Below are 17,409 nucleotides of genomic sequence, written 5' to 3'. Positions count from 1 at the left end.
ATGTGTGCTTTTCGTGCGGTCAGTAGTTTCTGGTTCCTTGTTGCCCGTTTAGTTAGCAAAAAATAGTGGGCAAAATTTTTTGGCAACATTTGCAACACTAATTAGGAGTATTATAACTAATTACACGGATGGACGGGAAATCGCGAGATGAATCTATTAAGTCTAATTAATTCATTATTAGAGGTTGTTTGTTGTAGCATAATATTGTCTAATTATTGCATAATTAGGTTCATTAGATTCGTCTTGTAATTTCACCCGGGGTTATGGAATGAGTTTTGTCAGTTATTTATATTTAATACTTCTAATTAATAGTCAAACGTTCAAAGTTATAGCGCATGAAAAAAATTTGGGAACTAAACCATCGGCAAGATTTTTGCTTTACAATCGGGTAACTCGTGTGATGCTCTTGTATCGCGGAAGTGGTGATAATTGCGATCCTGAATAGAGAGCAGTTGTATTTGTTGCATCAGCTGGAAGAAGAGGGCGCAAGCTTTGCATGAGCCGTGAGCGTGATACAGAAACAGGAAGGCTGTACCTGTACCAGCTGAATTGTCTGAACTTTCTCTTCCGGTCACTGAGCCTGAGCTAACGCTTCTAACACAAAAGGTTGGAAAACTGAATTTCAGCAGGATTTGCTGGAGCAGTGAAACTACTTAGCAGCCTGGCATGAACGGGAACAGCATATTATGGGCGGGTCCACCCGTTTATACTGCCTTGTTGTCGGCGTGTATACAACTAAGCCTGTTGCCGCAGCAGCCCGGTGTCCAACCTAGGGACAAGTTGGTTCCGGGTACTGTGGGCCCTGTGGGGTTCTTGAAAATGAAAATGATTCTCCGACATCCCGTACCATGTCGGCAGCACTGCTCAGGATTCTTCTTCTTTTTTTTTGAAAAGAAACTGCTCAGTATTCCAGGGCCTAACCTTACCCTTCATTTGTGCTGATCATTACCGGATTTTATCCTACCCAAGCGTGATCTTCTATACAGGGTTGTGGTACTGCCAGCGTGCTGCAGTTAACGTTAGGGAAATGAGCATTAGCAGAAGAGAAAAACAACATCACAGAAGAAGCAAAGCTGTGTTGGCCCCCCGAGCAGTAAACTCAGTGCCGAGCACGTTGTGAAGGCATCAGAGGCGATCTCATGCTTCCGTTACCTCGCAGTGCCTTTGCCCGTCGTCTCGGAATCTCACCCGCGGCAGGCCGGCGGTCGGTTTTCTGAAACTGCTCCGCCACTGGCTCGACGGCTTTTGATGATTCCCTGAGACGAGACGGGGCGCACGACGGGGGCATCGCCGTCCAGGCCTGAGATGTCTCCTCGTGTCGCGCCGGGCAGGTGCGGCGAACATGGGATCCACGTGCTCCCGGCCAGAAAATTCGGCGAGCGAGGCCTGCCTCGTCTGCTGCTTAATCTCGTAGGAGTAGCCGTTAACGTTGTTTATCAGCAGGCTAATCCTAATCCACCGGACATCTCTGCGCACGACCTCGTGCCCGGCGCGCCGCCACTGGCCAGTGCTGTCACTGGACCGACCTGCTTGCGCTTATTGTATTCCGGTCGTGCGATCAGCTCAGCTGCTGTGGCCCTGCCCAGATCAGATCAAAGCGCCACTAGGACACGATGCTAGTAGTTCTCTAAAAAAAGTTACATTTTTTTTACTGTCGTTGGATGACTCGAAACAATTTTCTCATTGAATTCAAATTCATTGCGTTCCTGCCGTCGAAAGTTTGAATGGACGAGGCTACCGGAGAACCGGAGCTCGTTGTCGTGGCCGTGCGCTGTCGCTTCGGTCCTGCCGTCGAAACGTCGAGGCGTCTTTTCCCCTTGTTTCTTTAATCTGATCTCTCCTCGCCCTTTGTTTCTTTTCCTCGTCAGCCTCACATGCAATGCAACCCTTTTCTCCTTTCACTTTTCCTGGTTCCTGGATTCGTGATGCTCCCCGAATTTCCCACGGCACCTATTCCAGACGAAAACAAAAGGCTGGATCGAATACGATCCTGTAGGTGTGACTAGTGGTGTCATCGATCATCTTCATTTCAGCAGGGCTGGGCACAGGCAGGCAGCAGAGCATCGGCAAGATCCGTGGCCGGACAGGAGCAATGGAGCATTACTGTTCCCTGACAAGCGTGCCGGACTGCGATCTGCGCGCACGTTCCGCCCTGCGACTGCGAGGCTGCGACGCCGCACGTTCCATCTCCCAGCCGCGACGGCCGACGGCGGTGGTGCCCATGCCCACGCAGATTTGCCAGGACGGTCGCAGTTTTCAGTTTAAGGCTGTGTTTAGATCCGTAAAATAATGGTAAAAAGAGTCATATCGGACACTATAGTATACTGTAACATTTTTTGTTTGTTTGTAGTAATTATTGTCCTACTATGACATAACTAGGCTCAAAAGATTCGTCTCGTCGTGTACATCAAAACTATATAATTAGTTTTTTATTTACTTACATTTAATGCTCCATGCATGAGACAAGAGATTTGATGTGATATGTGAATAGTGAAGTTTGGAGAAAGAAATTTTGGAAACACACCTAAGAGACTAATTAAAAGCTTCGTGACAAGAAAAGGTTGCTCTGGACTCTGGAGCAGCAAAATTGAATCCATTCCCCCAAAAGAATGACCGGCATGCATTTTGTTCGTCCCCGAACGTGACAACCATCGGTCCGACCGGCGACCACCGTATACCACCGACCTTCCTCCCCAAAAATCGATAACCAAAACACACACACACACAAAAAAAAGAAGGGATCATCGGCGAGCTTCCCGTCACGAGGAGCTGCCGGCGGCGTTCCGGAGCGCGCACTCCTCGGGCGGCGCGGGGAACCGCTTGCGGTCGTCGCAGTAGTCGTAGATGAGGACGTTGCGGGCGACCCAGGCGTTGTCCATCCGCTGCGCCTCGTCCAGCGCCCACGCGGGCGGCTGGTCCCACCAGCTGTCCCCGGTCGCCGCCGCGCACGCCGGCGCGCCGGAGCCGGACTCGGCCGGCCACGCGCAGGCGTCGGCGGCGAAGTCCCGGTACGAGGACACGAAGGGCGCCTTGGCCCAGTCCGTCTTCTCCAGCCCGCCCCGCGTCGCCCAGTCGTCGGCGTTCCAGATGCTGGAGAAGATGTACATGGGCTTGCCCGCCGGGAAGAAGCCGCTGCCGCCGCCCGGCTTGCTCGCGTCGTTCGGGTACACCCGGATCGGCACCTTGTCCACGAAGAACCTGCGCGCACACACGGCCGGTCGACACGCAGCATCAGCAGCATACAGCAGCAGGGGGCGGCGACATGGTGGTGGGCGGGACCATCACGGCCGGCCCGATCACGAACGGAGCAAAGTTGCCAATTATTCCGGGCGGCTGACGCGGGGAACAGTGACGGATCCACGTGCGGTGTCGCGGCGTGGCTCGGGTGGACGGGAATGGAGCGGCGGTGGGCATGGGCGCGACGGTACAAGACGGTTCGGCCCCGAAACAGGGCGCGTCCCAAGTTTTGGCCCGGATTTCATCGGGGGCAAGGGGTAGGTGGGGTGACCGGGCGCATTCAACTCGCCTGCCCTGCCCCCGTCGTCTTCGGCAGCTGCTGCTGCTGCCGAATCTACCAGGCAGGGGCCAGCCAGCCAACCAACCAACCAATCACGAACGATCGATCGATCGAAGAATGAGAGGCAGAGAAGAATGCATGGTTTGTTGCGATGCTTACACGATGTGCTTGGTGTTCCAGAGGATGGCGTAGGTGTGGAAGTCGGCGGTGGGGTCGAACCAGAGCGAGTGGCGCATCTCGCGGCCGCCGACGCCGTTGTGGTACACGTTGGTCTGGATGATGTAGGGCTGCCCCGTGCGGTTGCCCAGGAACTCGAAGTCCAGCTCGTCGCGCTGCGGGGCGGCGTCGACGTCGGAGCACATCTGCAAAGCAGAGCAGGTGAGCAACGGGTGGCATTGGCATGGCTTCGGTAGCTACTAGGAGTAGCTAGCAAGCAGGCGGCGGATGGCGCACGTAGTAGGCGGTGACGACGCCGGCGGAGTCGTTGCCGACGAGCTTGAGCTTCATGCTGAACCACCCGAAGAGGTAGCGCTCCTTGGTCTGGAACCCGACGCCTGCGGAAACAAGGAAGGGGATCGCGGGTGAGCCGACGACGAGGGCTGAGATTGCAGTCATTTGCACTGGACACCATTTGCTCCTTTCGTGTCACTACCTGTCTTGTTGTCGAGGTAGAGGTACCAGGTCTGGCCGTCGGCGGAGGTCTTGACGTGGTCCTCGGCGCCCGTGATCTCGAAGTTGTCGCCGAACGACGACGCCGCCGGCGCCGCGGACGCGCCGCGGAGTAGGCCGCAGCACAGCAGCAGCGCCGCGACGGCGGCGAGATGACGCCGCCGCGACCCCATCGATCCCGAGCCGGAGGTCGCCGTGCCCGGCGCGAGTTGGGGGAGAGTGATGGAGAGTCGAGTCGCGAGAGTGACGCTGGGTATTGGTGGCAGGGCAGATGCTTTGGGTCGGGTCGGGGCAAAGCAAAGCACAAGCAAGGCGGGCAGCAAGGGGCCCTTGTTTAAAAAGCTAAACTCATCTGAGCTGCGGGCGGGCCTCGAGCAGCGCGCAGCAGGTAGAGTTGGAGGGTTTATTTAGATTAAAACATATTATGTAAATATTTATTTAGTATATTTTGTGGGCATTTGAATTTAAATAAAAAAAATTGAATTTGTCCGGTTACTATTCAAACCGACCGGTTATCACTCAAACCGACTGGTAACCGATCAAACCGGACTGGTCCAACCGATCGGCTAGCCGATAGAAACCGGTTGAACATGAGTTTTTGGTTTGTATCTTGAATTTAGCCGGTTTTTTCAAGTAACCGGTCAAACAGGTCCGTTTTATCGCTACCCGTGGGCGATGGTTTTATCCCACCGGTTGAAAAAAAAACCCTGCTCCAGCTACAAGATTTTGCTTGGGCGCCGGAGTTGCTTTGGTTACTGCCCGGCTTTAGCATCGCATGGAGGTGGAGCGGCGGCCACCCCACGACGATCTCGATTCCCGAGCCCACGAGCCGCCGCAACACGCGCCGCACGGAACCTGCGACCCGGCCAGTTGCTCCTGCACGGCCGGCCCAGTGGATCAGAATTCCGATAGGGGGCTCCTATCCAGTTGGCACGCAGTTATCAATTCTTTTCATCTTTTTTTTTTTCACATGCTGCCTGGCTGGCTGGATGGATACACAGCGTCGATTCATAGCGCCCAATGGCCAATGGCCAATGGCCAATACCCTTCAGTCTTGCAGATCCCTGAACCCAGGCTGCTGCCGGATTTTGCTAGTCAAAGAACTTTTTTCTTTTTTATATTTAAAAAAATTAAAATTTCAAAAATATATGTCCGTTTTCAAAAATTTCAAAAATATACCCCGGTCGCCCTCCCATAGAGCGACAGGCCCAATGTGTATTTTTTTTTTCAAATTTGCAACGAAGTCCCTGGAGAAAAAAAACAAGCCCTGTCGCCCGTTGGGGGGCGACAGGGGCCTGTCGCCCGGCCCACTGGCGACCGCCGCTGGGCCCGGCCCACAGTCGCGGCAGGGGGCCTGTCGCCCCCCGCGGGCGACCGGGGTCTCCCCCCTTATAAAAGCCCAGCCCTCCCCTTTCCTCCTCATTTGAGCCCGAAAATTCCACCAAAAATACAGAAAAAAAGAGAGGAGTGAGGAGAAGGAAAGCGGCGAAGCCCTGCCGAATTCAGCACTTGTGATCTGCAGGTTAGTACATTTAGTTTAAATATTATTATATTTAAGTACTACGTATTTAAATATGAGTAATTTAATTTAATTAGTGCTATAGTAGATCCATTTAAGTAGGAGTTCAATGATACTTTAGTTTGTAGTTACGTAGTAGTAAATTAGTTTAGAAAATTAGTTCTACGCATTTATTATTACAATTGCAGTGCTATTAGAGACATGTTTATAAATTAATTATGATTTAGAATAGAATTTGGCATATGCAGTATAGAATTCGAGAGTCATCACGTAGTTATGAATACTTATACGTTATAGTTGAATTCCATACTTAGTTTTTACGGATTATTGAATAAGGTAGTGAAGTAAAGAGTATAACTCGATAAGTATTATGTGATATACAGATATGTCGAGCAAAATGCAGTTTCAAGTATTTTATGGTGAATACAATGTTATGTATGGGCCAAATGGAGTAGATCTTTCTGCCTTTAAGCGCACATCTAGCGGCATAGATAAACCTCTGCAAAGGAGTTTTGGTTCCATATGTAAGTGGCTGCAGCGTGGGTTCCATGTTGATCCGTTGACACATGTGATCACTGTCCAGTCTCTTGTTAATTGGGAGGTAGAAAGTGAATTATGGGAATTAATGATGATACACAGCACTGATGACTGGCAGAAGTACATGCAAGCAGCTCTAGAGCGTGGGTGGCCTCTGGCCATTCTTGTTCAAATCCGGGATAAGACACAAAATGAAATCCAACATTGTGCAGATCAAGGAACTCTGAGTATTCGAAGAGAGACCAATTATGTTGAGCAAGATGAGTCAGAAGAGACAGAGAACCAAAACATGGGACCACAGGGCCTTGCTGATGAGGGAGAGAGGATACATAGCATTGTGGACGAGATGGAGGCAGAAGACCAAACCGCAATAGAGATGGAAGAATATGAGGACTCATCTGATGACGAGCAGTACTCATTGCCAAAAGAGTGGAAAGAGCATGGTTTTGGCAGTCATATCGCAGAAGATGTACGAAATCAGGAGTGGGAGTACAGAGGGAATGAGGTAGTGCAAGGTGCAACATATCCAAACATTGAAGCCGTAAAAGATGCTGTGAGACTATGGGCAATCTCATTGAAACGAGAATTCAGAGTCGTGAAGTCTGGCAGTAAAGAATATGAGGTGAAGTGTGTGAATGCTGGATGTCCATGGCGAGTACATGCATTCAAGGGAAAATGGAAGTCAAACTGGAAATGTTCCATTGTCACAGAGCACACTTGTTTGCTGTCAGAAGTTATTCCCTCGCATCGCAATATATCATGCGACTTTGTTGCAAAGCAAATGTATGGGTTTATTATGGACAACCTAAATTATGAGCCAAAAATGATTATTCGACACATTGAGCAGACTTACCAGTACACCATCAGTTATTTGAAGGCATGGCGGGCTAAACAAAGGGTGTTCGAGATGCGGTTCGGCACATACGAGGCATCATATGATAACCTACCTCGTATGTTATCCCAGGTTGCTGCTAGAAATCCTGGAAGCTTTTATGACACATACCTTTTACCAGCCGTGACTAGGGGACAAAGAATTATGCAACGAGCCTTCTTTTGCATAGGTGCTTCTGTTAGAGCATTTCAGTTTTGTCTTCCGGTGATCTGCATTGATGGCACATTTTTGACTGGAAGGTATAAAGGTCAGATACTCACCGCAATCGGTGTAGATTGTAACAACCAAATTGTTCCGCTCGCATTTGCATTTGTTGAGAATGAGAACATAGACAGTTGGTATTGGTTCCTTGAACGAGTGAAGAATCATGTTGTTGCTGCACGTCCAGATGTGTGCCTTATTAGTGATAGGCATGCAGGTATCCTGCAATCAATATTGTGTGCCTTATTAGAGAGCGTTACACAGCTGCAAGCATAAACATCAGCAACCCCCAAATTCAGTTTTGCAAAAGAGTGACACAATATATGCAAGAGAAGATTGAAAAGGCAAAACTGCACCGCGTCATATCCACAGGTACAATGGAGCATAGATTTGAGGTTCTATGTAAGGATAGAAGTGGTCGTGGTATCCGTAGAGATAGAGTGGTACAGGAGAGTTTGATTACAGTTGATGGCAAAGCATTCTGCTCCTGCATGAAGCCTAAGTTATTGCATATGCCATGCTCCCATCTCATTGCGGCATGTGCAGAGTCTGCGTTACAGCCAGGACTATTTGTTTCACCGTACTTCAGCAAGGAAGCAGCTGTATCCACATGGGGACATGAGGTATACGGGATTGGAATTGTGGGGCCTTTCACTCAGGATAATGAGAATAAGATGTTTATTCCTGATCCAGCCACTAAGAAAGGCAAAGGCCGCCGTCAGACACGTCGTATTCGGAATGGTATGGACGAGTCGGAAGCAAGCAAGGCACAAAAACGTTGCAGCCAATGTGGATCATTGAGTCACAACTACAAGAAGTGTCCTCAGAATGCACTTCACGATGCTGCTGACGTCGGTCCTTCCGGAAATCCCAGAGATGGAGCACCTCCTACGTTCAGACGAGCATCGGCGAGAATTGCTCGTGGAAGGCATTCGGTGTCATGATCCACAATTGTATTTCATTATTTGTAATATGTAGTAATGAAATATGGCAGGTATGTAATGAAGTATTATTGTATTTATGTGTCTAGTTTGTATGAAATATATATTTAGCTATGTGTTCTCATATATTTTTGAATGCAGGTATGGAGATGGACTCCTTGCTAGACCCAGTGATCGACTCGAGCCACAGGTCTTACTTTGCAGCTGTTGAGCACCGAGCCCTAGAGGTGCTACGTCCTCGTCCACCCGGCGAGGCGATCTCTATACACAACGATTGGTGTGACCGGTATGTAATGAAATATTATTGTTTATGACTTATGTATTCACCGGTATTCCTTTGTTTCGACATTTTTTGTTATTTCCAGGTTACGTGAGGCCGGCCTACTGACTCTGAGCCGTCTTGTCGAGGTTGGGCCTATTCAGCTCGACCGATCCCTCCTGACGGCGCTCGTTGACAGATGGAGGCCGGAGACACACACGTTCCACCTCCCGTGTGGGGAGATGACTCCTACGCTGCAGGACGTGGCCTACCTCCTCGGCCTCCCTATCGTCGGGGAGGCTGTAGGTCCGCGTGTGGTGGCGGCCTCATGGAAGGATGAGCTGGAGGCCCGTTTTGCCCTGGTTGACCGCGTGGATGAAGCAGGTCCGATCAACCTGCACCCGCGAGCAGCAGGTCCTTCGAAGACCTGGTTCCTACAGTTTACAGTACGTATTCATTCCAAATATAAATTTAATTGTTACAATTCACATGTTCCATTGATAGTTGAAACTATTTATCTTAATTGTTTATGCAGCCTGCCCTTTTGGCTGCGGATGCCGACGAGTACAGTGTGACCAGATCGCTGGAGGCGTACCTACTTTGGTTGTTTGGTTACATCATGTTCAACAACACTCATGGCAACTCGGTCGATAGGATTCTCCTTCCGTATGCACGGGAGATTGCGGATGGGGACGAGGACGTACCGCCCTACAGCTGGGGTGAGGCGGTACTTGCAGCCACTTACCGTGGACTCTGCGATGGGTGCATGAAGACACATGGGAACGCTATCCTGTCAGGGTGCCCACTACTGCTACAGCTTTGGTCGTACGAGAGGCTAGCCGTTGGTCGCCCCTTGGTCAGCCACGAGCCTTACCACGGGGGCATGTACGGCGACGAGGAGGACGAGAGGCCCACTATGGGAACTATCTGGATCTGGCTTCAGGTATGTTCGCAACAAACCTAATTTTGTTATTCATTGTTACATGATGTATTAGCGCACTTTTAATTTTACTTATTCGGAATGCAGAGGTCCTGGGCACATGCGCGGGTTAAACGCGCATATCCTGAGTTTGTTTCGGAGCTCGACATGCTGACGCCCGAGGACGTTGTCTGGGAGCCTTACAGCCCAGAGGCTGTGGCTACCCGTGCACCAGCAGGCCTGTCTTCGCACTGCTCCGCGAATGCGAGCCTGTGGCTTACTTCCGCCGTCCTGGTTTATGACATCGCGGTTGAGGCATATTGCCCCTGGAGAGTCAGGAGACAGTTTGGGCAGCGCCAGGAGTTTCCGGTGCCCACCGCGTTGGAGCGTGTCAGTCGTCAGGACCACAGGTAATTATGAATGAACTTGGCTCATACATTCGTGTCGATTCTAACGATTCTTCGTGGTCCACTTTGTAGGTTGTCAAGGAGTGGCTTGCCGTGCTCTGATGATTGGCTCACCAAGATCCAGCCGTGGGTGGACCAATGGGAACAGGCAGACGAGCACTTGGTCCATCCAACAGGACCACACACAGATAGCTCCTTTAGGGCTTACCTCACCTGGTACTTACCCCGGACTCGGGCTCGTCTGGTTTTTGTTGACACTCACCCGCAGCCACACCAGGCGAGGCCTCAGGATGGCTATGCCCGGCACCACGTGGAGGCACTAGCTGGCGCGGTGAGTCTCTTGATCATATTTGCATATATATATAATCATATTCATAAGATAATTCATGTGTTTGTAACTTTACTGAATTGATGCAGTTTCGCCTTTGCAACATGATGGAGACGGACTGCTCGACTTACCTGACGAGGGTACGTGCCAGATCCCCAATGACCCAGTTTGAGCAGATAGAGGCATGGTCAAGGCAGCGTGATCAGTTGCGTCAGGTAACGCACAACTTCGGAAGCCGTGTGCAGTACGAAGACAGCCACGGGTCGTCTCAGGCGTCGTCGTCGTTTCCGTGTCCGTCGACCATACACGGGCCGACGTCGCAGTTCTTCCCAAGTACAGGTAACATACATATCTCTTTAAAATTACATCAAGTGTTCCTACATATTTACTAATATCACATACAGGATACGATCCAGCTACTGCGTTCGGCCATACTGGAATGTTTAGAGGGACAGCACCAGTTGGCGGACCGTATCCAGGGATGGTACCGGGGCCACAGATACCGGCGTGCACAGGTTAATTTATGTTTCGTATTTCGGTTTCTACATGTCATTACGAAATATACGAGCGTACGCTAACATCCATATTTTTTGCGTAGGATTCTACCCCGATGCGGGCGCCGGACCTTCTTCTTCCTCCTTTCGACCAGATAACGAGACATTCACCTAAGACGACTTCGACCGCTTGAGTCCAGAAGAGCCTGCCGCGCAAGGTGACCCCGATGTCTTGGGGTATTCACAGATAGGAGGAGCACCACTTGGGATCTCTCAGCAGCAGACACCGCAGCCCCTTGCGCGTCCTGAGCGACAGGTGAGGTCTCCGGATGTTCTCACCTACTCCGAGGGACATGTCCGTGCCCAGCAGAGGGCTAAGAGGGTCCGACGCCCTAGGGGTGGTTAGATGTATATGATGTTTATTTGTAATGAGATAGCTGTGGACCGCTTATTTGTATCCGATGTTTATGATTGTGGTAGGTTACTTGTCATTTGTTTTTATAGATATTATTTATGTGAACTTATTATGTTTGTGGGTTCCATAATGCTCGTGAAATAAGGGAAGTTCTTGCGATTTTTTTCCGTGATTTAATGAAGGACAAGTAACGTGCGGTAGGAGTTAGCGGCCGAGATCTTGCCGACGATGATGACGAATACATGCTCGAATAGCTCAAAATAGGTCCCTGCAAAAATAAAAGTCCGAGAAAAAAAGGGGGGCCTGTCGCCCCCCCAAGGGGCGACAGGGGCCTGTCGCCCGAGGGGAGGGCGACAGGCCCCTGTCGCCCGTTGGGGGGGCGACAGGTCCCCCGCCTTTTTTTTCTCTCCAGGGACTTCGTTGCAAATTTGAAAAAAAATTACACATTGGGCCTGTCGCCCTATGGGAGGGCGACCGGGGTATATTTTTGAAATATTTGAAAACGGACATATATTTTTGAAATTTTAATTTTTAAAAAATATAAAAAAGAAAAAACGGCCTAGTCAAAGGTCTGGAAAACGTTGGAGGCCCCAAGGCCTAGGGGAGAAATGAATGAGCAGTTGGCAGGCCCGGGTCCTTGGCCACTTGCACTGTTGGCCTGTTGGGACCTTTTCGTGGGTCCATTGATCTTCCGGTGAACTTAGGGGGCCTCCGAGTCAGTTTCGTTAAGAGCATGGGCAATAACCCAGCCCGCGCGGCAGGCTGCGAGCTCGCGCATGCGCCTGCTGCCGGCGGGGAGCGAGCTGCTGGCTCTGTCTGGGTCCACGCGCAGAGTGATTGTTTTCTCGTTTCGGCCCGGCGGTAAGCAAAACGGCAGCTTTCTTCTCTCTCTTTTCTTCTCTTTTCTCTTCTCCACGTAGGATTCCGTCTACTTACAGCCTGCTATAATACTTGCTCTAAGAGCAATTTTAATAGTTTTGGTTGCTGCTCGCCTGCTACTAGCAGCAAGGCGCGCGCGATGGTGGCAGGCCCACTGCTATTCGATGCATAGTTTGCTGCTCGGCTAATAGCAACATTTGGAGTGCATCTTCGCCCGCTGCAGCCGGCGCATCGTGAGACGCATATTCTCTTTTCTCTTTATTTCTCTCTCCTCGACATAGATATGAGTCAGCTACTCATCCATGTCCATCGTAATACTTGCTCTAAATCTCCGCAGAGACCAAATATAATTTCCCTTTTTTCATAGTTTCTCCGATGGTGAATAAGGAGGTGCTTTAATCTTATAAAAAGGTAAAAGTCTAGTTTACACCCTTAACTATCGTAAAAGTCCGATTTTCAACCATAAACTATAAAACCGGATAAGATAGACCATCCAACTATCGAAATCGGGCAAATTTGTCCCTTTACGTGGTTTTCAAGGTGGTTTTCCATTTTATGAAAACTAAAACTATTCAAATTGAAATTAAAAATTCATAAATAATTCACTTTAAATAAAAAAATATGAAATGTATATCAAAATTTTTCTAAAAATGTAACCTATCCATTGGCACTGTACTTGTAATTTATTCGAATCTATTTTTTTAGATAAAAGGTTTCCTCCGCTTCATTAAAGAAACAAAGCATACAGAGTTCACAAACAAAAGCGCAGCGTATTCGAGGCGCGCCCGCCCAAAGAGTTTATGGAAACGCAACATCTAGAGTCTGAGCATTTATAGCAATAGCGCACGCATCAAGCGTCGTCAGCCCTGTCAACGGAGCAGCGGTGGAGGCCGGGATTGAACCCCATGAGATGGAGGCAGAAGACCAAACCGCAATGGAGATGGAAGATTATGAGGGCTCATCTGATGACGAGCAGTACTCATTGCCAAAAGAGTGAAAGGAGCATGGTTTTGGCAATCATGTCGTAGAAGACGTACGAAATCAGGAGTGGGGGTACAGAGGGAATGAGGTAGTGCAAGGTGCAACATATCCAAACATTGAAGCCGTAAAAGATGCTGTGAGACTATGAGCAATATCATTGAAACGATAATTTAGAGTCGTAAAGTCTGACAATAAAGAATATGAGGTGAAGTGTGTGAATGATGGATGTCCATGGCGAGTACATGCATTCAAGGGAAAATGGAAGTCGAACTGGAAATGTTCCATTGTGACAGAGCACACTTGTTTGCTGTCAGAAGTTCTTCCCTCGCATCGCAATATATCATGCGACTTTGTTGCAAAGCAAATATATGGGTTGATTAAGGACAACCTAAATTATGAGCCACAAATGATTGTTCGACACATTGAGCAGACTTACCAGTACACCATTAGTTATTTGAAGGCATGGCGGGCTAAACAAAGGGTGTTCGAGATGCGATTCGGAACATACGAGGCATCATATGATAACCTACCTCGTATGTTATCCCAGGTTGCTGCTAGAAATCCTGAAAGCTTTTATGACACATACCTCGTACCAGCCGTGAGTAGGGGGCAAAGCATTCTGCAACGAGCCTTCTTTTGCCTAGGTGCCTGTGTTAGGGCATTTCAGTGTTGTCTTCCAGTGATCTGCATTGATGGCACATTTCTGACTGGAAGATATAAAGGTCAGATAGTCACCACAATCGGGGTAGATTGCAACAACCAAATAGTTTCGCTCGCATTTGCATTTGTTGAGAATGAGAACTTAGACAATTGGTATTGGTTCCTTGAACGAGTGAAGGTTCATGTTGCTGCTGCACGTCCAGATGTGTGCCTTATTAGTGATAGGCATGCAGGTCTGCTACAATCAATCCTAAAATTGCAATGTGGAACTGCGACAACGCCTCCATTGTGGCCCGATGTCCAAAACAAGTGGTGCATTAGGTATATGGGTACAAACTTCTATGACCACTTCAAGAACAAGGATCTTAAGAACATGTTTAAGAGGTTGTGCACCCAAAATCAACAGAGAAAATTCAATGCATTATGGCAGATGCTTGATCAGTTGACTGCAGAGCAAGTGAAGGTAAGGGCATCAGGAACAAGCACGAGTCAGGCTGCAGAGGCTAGGGATTCAATTGATAAGCCATTTTCACACTGGATTCGAGGTGCACATAAGGAGAAATGGTCATTCCTTTATGATACCAACGGAATACGGTATGGTATTCAGACAACGAACCATGCAGAGTGTTTCAATATGGTTATGCGTTCTTGTCGTGCCTTTCCTCTTGTGGGAATTGTTGAGTTCATCATGTATGGGTGCATGAAGTATTTCAGAGAGCGTTAAATGGCTGCAAACATAAACATCAGCAACCCCCAAATTCAGTTTTGCACAAGAGTGACACAATATATGCAACAGAAGATTGAAAAGGCCAATCTGCACTGCGTCATATCGACAGGTACAATGGAGCATAGATTTGAGGTTCTATGCAAGGATAGAACTAGTCGTGGTATCCGTAGAGATAGGGTGGTACAGAAGAGTTTGATTACAGTAGATGGCAATGCCTTCTGCTCCTGCATGAAGCCTAAGTTATTGCATTTGCCATGCTCGCATCTCATTGCGGCATGTGCAGAGTCTGGGTTGCAGCCAGGAGTATTTGTTTCACCTTACTTCAGCAAGGAAGCAACTGTATCCGCATGGAGACATGAGGTATACGGGATTGGAATAGTGGGACCTTTCATTCAGGATAATGATGATAAGATGTTTATTCCTGATCCAGCCACTAAGAAAGGCAAAGGCCGCCGTCAGACACGTCGTATTTGGAATGGTATGGACGAGTCCGAGGCAAACAAGGCACAAAATCGTTGCAGCCAATGTGGAGCATTGGGTCACATCTACAAGAAGTGTCCTCAGAATGTACTTCACGATGCTACTGACGCCGGTCCTTCCGGAAATCCCAGAGATGGAGCACCTCCTACGTTCAGACGACCATCGGCGAGAATTGCTCGTGGAAGGCACTCGGTGTCATGATCCACCAGTGTGCAGTTTGTACCTATATACTAATCGTGCTTGGAGTTTGTATCGAACATATCTGTAATATGTAGTAATCGTGCGTCCAGTTTGTATGGAACATATATGTACCTATGTATCAATCATGCGTCCAGTTTGTATCGAACCTATCTGTAATGTATAAATATCGTGCGTCCAGTTTGTATGGAACGTATATGTACCTATGTATTCTCATATATTTTTGAATGTAGGAATGGAGATGGACTCCTTGGTAGACCTAGTTATCGACTCGAGCCACATGTCTTTCTTTGCAGCAGTTGAGTATCGAGCCCTAGAGGTGCTACGTCCTCGTCCACCTGGGGAGCAGACCTCTATACACCACGATTGGGTTGACAGGTATGTAATGAAATATTATTGTTTATCACTTATGTATTCGTTGGTATTCCTTTGTTTCGACAATTTTGTTTATTGCAGGTTATGTGAGTCCGGTCTATTTACTCTGGGCAGTCTTGTCGAGGGTGGGCTTGTTCCGCTCGCCCAATCCCTCCTGACGGCGCTCGTTGACAGATGGAGGCCGGAGACACACACGTTCCACCTCCCGTGTGGGGAGATGACTCCTACGCTGCAGGACGTGACCTACCTCCTCGGCCTCCCTATCGTCGGGGAGGCTGTAGGTCCGCGTGTAGTGGCGGTCTCGTGGAAGGATGACCTGGAGGCCCGTTTTGCCCTGGTTGACCGCGTGGAAGAAGCAGGTCCGATCATCCCGCACTCGCGAGCAGCAGGTCCTTCGAAGACCTGGTTCCTACAGTATATAGTACATATTCATTGCATATTTAAGTTTAATTGTTACAATTCACATGTTACATTATAAGGTTGAAACCATTAATCTTAATTGTTTATGCAGCCTACCCTGTTGCCTGCGGATGCCGCCGAGTGTAGTGTGACCAGATTGCTGGAGGCGTACCTGCTTTAGTTGTTTGGTTACATCATGTTCAACAACACTCATGGCAACTCGGTCGGTAGGATTCTCCTTTCGTATGCACGGGAGATTGCGGATGGGGACGAGGACGTACCGCCCTACAGCTGGGGTGAGGCGGTACTTGCAGCCACTTACCGTGGACTCTGCGACGGCTGCAGGAAGACACATGGGAACGCTATCCTGGCGGGGTGCCCACTACTGCTGCAACTTTGGTCGTACGAGAGGCTAGCCGTTGGTCAGCCCATCGTCAGCCACGAGCCTTACCACGAGGCCATGTACGGCGACGAGGAGGACGACAGGCCCACTATGGGAACTCTCTGGAACTGGCGTCAGGTACGTTCGCAACAAATCTAATTTTGTTATTCATTGTTACACGATGCATTAGCGCACTTTTAATTTTACTTATTCGGACTGCAGAGGTCCTGGGCGCATGCGCAGGTTAGACGCACATATCCTGAGTTTGTTTCGGAGCTCGACATGCTGACGCCCGAGGACGTTGTCTGGGAGCCTTACAGCCCAGAGGCTGTGGCTACCCGTACACCAGCAGGCCTGTCTTCGCACTGCTCCGCGAATGCGAGCCTGTGGCTTACTACAGCCGTCCTGGTTTACGACATCACGGTTGAGGCATATTGCCCATGGAGAGTCATGAGACAGTTTGGGCAGCGCTAGGAGTTTCCGGTGCCCACCGCGTTGGAGCGTGTCAGTCGCCAGGACCACAGGTAATTATGAATGAACTTGGCTCATACATTTGTGTCGAATCTAACGATTCTTCGTCGTCCCCTTTTTGTGATAGAACCGCCCAAATTAAAACAGCTTAAGTGCGCTAACTATCATTTTAAGTATTAATCAAGCCACCACATACTTAAAATGGTGTAATCCGGCAGCCTGCTGGGTTAAGGATCGAAAACACCGGAAGCCTCACCTGAAGGCGAGCATAGATGATTACATGCAAACAGAAGTTTCTCAAATTTAAATTACAAAATAGAGTTTAACAAAATGAGTTTATGTAAAATATCAAAGTTCAAAAAGCAGCGGAATTTAAATAGAAGTTTGGTTAAAAAATCATGATACTACGAAGACGTGAGGATGTCACATCGAGCTCACCAATGTGAACCCCGGTTAGCTCCAACCAGCAGCAGCTACCTGAAAATAGGGTAACAACAAATCTTGAGTATACTAATACTTAGCAAGACTTACCCGACACGGGTATACTTAGCCCATTATCTAGACATGCAAAGCTTTTTGGCTCTGGAGTTATTTTGCTCAAAAGCTACTCATAGTGGATCCTTACTTTCAATATTTTAGCTCAAATTTATCATATAAATACCAACTAGGTTTGTCTGAATATCTAGAACACGCATGGTTGATCACATTATCTTTTTAGAGTACCACAGTCATATCTCATAATCTCAACTTTCCAATCTC

At 48.8% G+C, this 17,409-nt stretch overlaps 1 protein-coding gene across 1 annotated transcript; it reads right to left on the bottom strand.

The window, feature by feature from the left end:
• Positions 1 to 2,559: 2,559 nt before the first annotated feature.
• Positions 2,560 to 4,519, bottom strand: LOC120661552 (probable xyloglucan endotransglucosylase/hydrolase protein 8). Its single transcript, XM_039940446.1, has 4 exons — positions 4,170 to 4,519; positions 3,971 to 4,071; positions 3,677 to 3,879; positions 2,560 to 3,198 (listed from the first exon to the last, which is right to left on the bottom strand). The coding sequence occupies exons 1-4, from the start codon at positions 4,357 to 4,359 to the stop codon at positions 2,760 to 2,762; spliced, it is 933 nt and encodes a 310-aa protein (XP_039796380.1). The 5' UTR covers positions 4,360 to 4,519; the 3' UTR covers positions 2,560 to 2,759.
• Between the last annotated feature and the right edge of the window lie 12,890 nt (positions 4,520 to 17,409).

Source organism: Panicum virgatum, chromosome 2N, assembly GCF_016808335.1.
Source record: "Panicum virgatum strain AP13 chromosome 2N, P.virgatum_v5, whole genome shotgun sequence".
In the NCBI taxonomy this organism is placed as follows: Eukaryota; Viridiplantae; Streptophyta; class Magnoliopsida; order Poales; family Poaceae; genus Panicum; species Panicum virgatum.
The sequence above is the reverse complement of the archived record's forward strand: the minus strand, read 5'-3'. Positions and strand labels throughout refer to the sequence as shown.